The sequence below is a fragment of the Pinus tabuliformis genome, chromosome 2_1 (assembly GCF_031772625.1).
Source record: "Pinus tabuliformis cultivar Carrire ecotype Pingquan chromosome 2_1, CPIR1, whole genome shotgun sequence".
NCBI classification, from domain to species: Eukaryota; Viridiplantae; Streptophyta; class Pinopsida; order Pinales; family Pinaceae; genus Pinus; species Pinus tabuliformis.
In genome coordinates, this window is record NC_142299.1 from 580,265,484 (window position 1) to 580,267,657 (window position 2,174).

General features: G+C 38.1%; 1 protein-coding gene across 1 annotated transcript; it reads left to right on the plus strand.

Annotated features, from left to right (window-relative positions):
• The first annotated feature begins 1,002 nt into the window (after window positions 1-1,002).
• LOC149201783 (putative glutathione S-transferase parC) lies at window positions 1,003-1,940 on the plus strand. The gene is made up of 2 exons (XM_089399820.1): window positions 1,003-1,336; window positions 1,432-1,940. The coding sequence occupies exons 1-2, from the start codon at window positions 1,013-1,015 to the stop codon at window positions 1,807-1,809; spliced, it is 702 nt and encodes a 233-aa protein (XP_089255946.1). The 5' UTR covers window positions 1,003-1,012; the 3' UTR covers window positions 1,810-1,940.
• Window positions 1,941-2,174: the final 234 nt, after the last annotated feature.

The window sequence follows — 2,174 nt, forward strand, 5'->3', positions numbered from 1 at the left end:
CATTATTTACGAAAACTACGTGAGTCTAATTTATTAATGAATTTTCAGTTAAAGTAAATAATCATCCACGAGGAGATCATTGCTTTTCATTTTTTTCACATTATCGTGTTGGATTTTATAGTCACCTTTTCTCACTATAGTTCAATTAGTAATGTCAAATCATAGTAAAGTGTAGAATGAAGAGAATGATCCAAAAATATAAAAAAAGTGGTCACTACATGTATACAATAGCATAGAGATAAATCAGTGGTCACTACATGTACATTATAGCATAGAGATAACTATAATGATAAACATGATACCCATGAAGAGAGGATAAAGAAAGCCATTTATAGTTTTACTAATTTAATGAAATGAAACATCTTAGAAATCTATTGTTATATTTTTTTGTAGAAATATCTTATCTGTTGTACTTTTTTTTATAGGCAAAACAGACAAAAATAAATTGATTAGTTTTTGCAATTTTTTTTGTCATTATCGGTAAATATATTTCACTTTTAGCAATTTTACCGTGCATGGTAATTTAATCCATAAATTTGAATTAAAAAACCATAATGGTATCTTAATATAAATTAAATGGATTAGAAATTTTATCAACGTTGTAGGATATATAAACCGAGCAAAGGACCATTCTATAAGTTAAAAGACCATTTCAAACCAAAAATACATTAACCGAGAATATTCCAAATAATTCTGCAACTAAACTCTCTAATTTTTCGGAAGAAAACAATCATTCATTGAAAAACTGACCAACAAAACTGCACACGCGAGTTTCTCGGAGATACATAAAGTGATTGTTGCTGCACCAATCCGAGACTGCACATCCGAGTCTCTCGGGTCATGATTATGGACTCAATAATTTTTTTGAAAGCTTCCACAATCATGAGTCCACTAACTCGTGTTTCTCGGATATATAAAATATATCTTTTTGAAGAGTTTCTTAGAAACTACTTGAGAATCTTTGTGTGTATATATATGTGTGGACAGCAAGAGATGGCAGAGAGGAGGAGAAATGGGAACGGAAGTGAAGTTGCTGACGGAATGGCCCAGTCCCTTTGCAATGAGCTGTGCGCTTGCTCTTACGCACAAGGGCCTCAAATTTGAGGCCGTGGAGGAAAACCTGCACGCCAAAAGCGACCTCCTCTTGCGATCGAATCCCGTCTATAAACAGGTCCCCGTGCTCATACACAACGGAAAACCCGTCTCTCAGTCGCTGGTCATACTCGAGTACATCGAGGAAACCTGGCCGCCCTCCGACACCGCGCCCTCACTTTTGCCAGGCTCTGCTTACGACAGGTCGCTCGCTCGATTCTGGGCAGACTTCGCCAACAAGAAGGTTGCTCTCTGACCCCTCTTTTACTTTGTTTTCTCGCCGCTAGCTTTTCTGACGCCTCCCTTCTTTTCTGTTTTCTTGTGTCTGTACGTGGTCAGTTGATAGAGACAGGACTGAAGCTCATGAAACGGTTCGGGGAAGAGCATGCGACCGCGCGGAAAGAGGTCGTGGAACATTTTATAACGCTGGAGGAGGGGATGAGAGCTATCGGATCGGTGGGGCCCTTTTTCTTGGGCGAGAAGATGAGCCTGGCGGATGTGGCTCTTGCGCCCCTGGTTCCATGGCTTACCTCGTTTGAAGTCCTGGGGGAGCTGAAATTCCCTGGACCGGAGCAGTGCAGCCGCATGCACGAATGGCTGAAGGCCATGCGGGAGGATCCCAACGTAGTAGCCTGCCTTCCTAGTGTAGACCGCCTGCTCGAATACACTACGAACTTCCGGCGATTTATTGAAGAGCATTATCCTGGTGGACTTTAAGCACAAATACTATCTGTTATCCCTGTTTCAGCTCTAATTTCCTGCACTTTGTATTGAAGTTGTGAATTTTCATAACTTGGATCAGATTTACAATCTCTTTATAGCTATGGTTAAGAATATAAAACTGATATATGGAGTTCTTTTGGAATATTTTGAAAAATTAAAGTGATTGAAATAAATTTTAATGTTCCTCTTTATCCAAAATATTGTAAAATCTCCTGGCTTTAAAAATAACAAATTATAAACTTAACAATATCTTCAAAAAAAAAATAATACATTCAAATATGAGTGCTTAGAGGCATACTGATTGTATAACGTTAGCATTTAGGATTTAGATCATGGGTTTATTAAAAAATTGTAATTAA

Coding starts and splice junctions, on each gene's coding strand:
- LOC149201783 (XM_089399820.1), top strand. CDS start 1,013: ATGGGAACGGAAGTGAAGTTGCTGACGGAATGGCCCAGTCCCTTTGCA. Junction 1,337..1,431: donor CAGACTTCGCCAACAAGAAG/GTTGCTCTCTGA, acceptor GTACGTGGTCAG/TTGATAGAGACAGGACTGAA.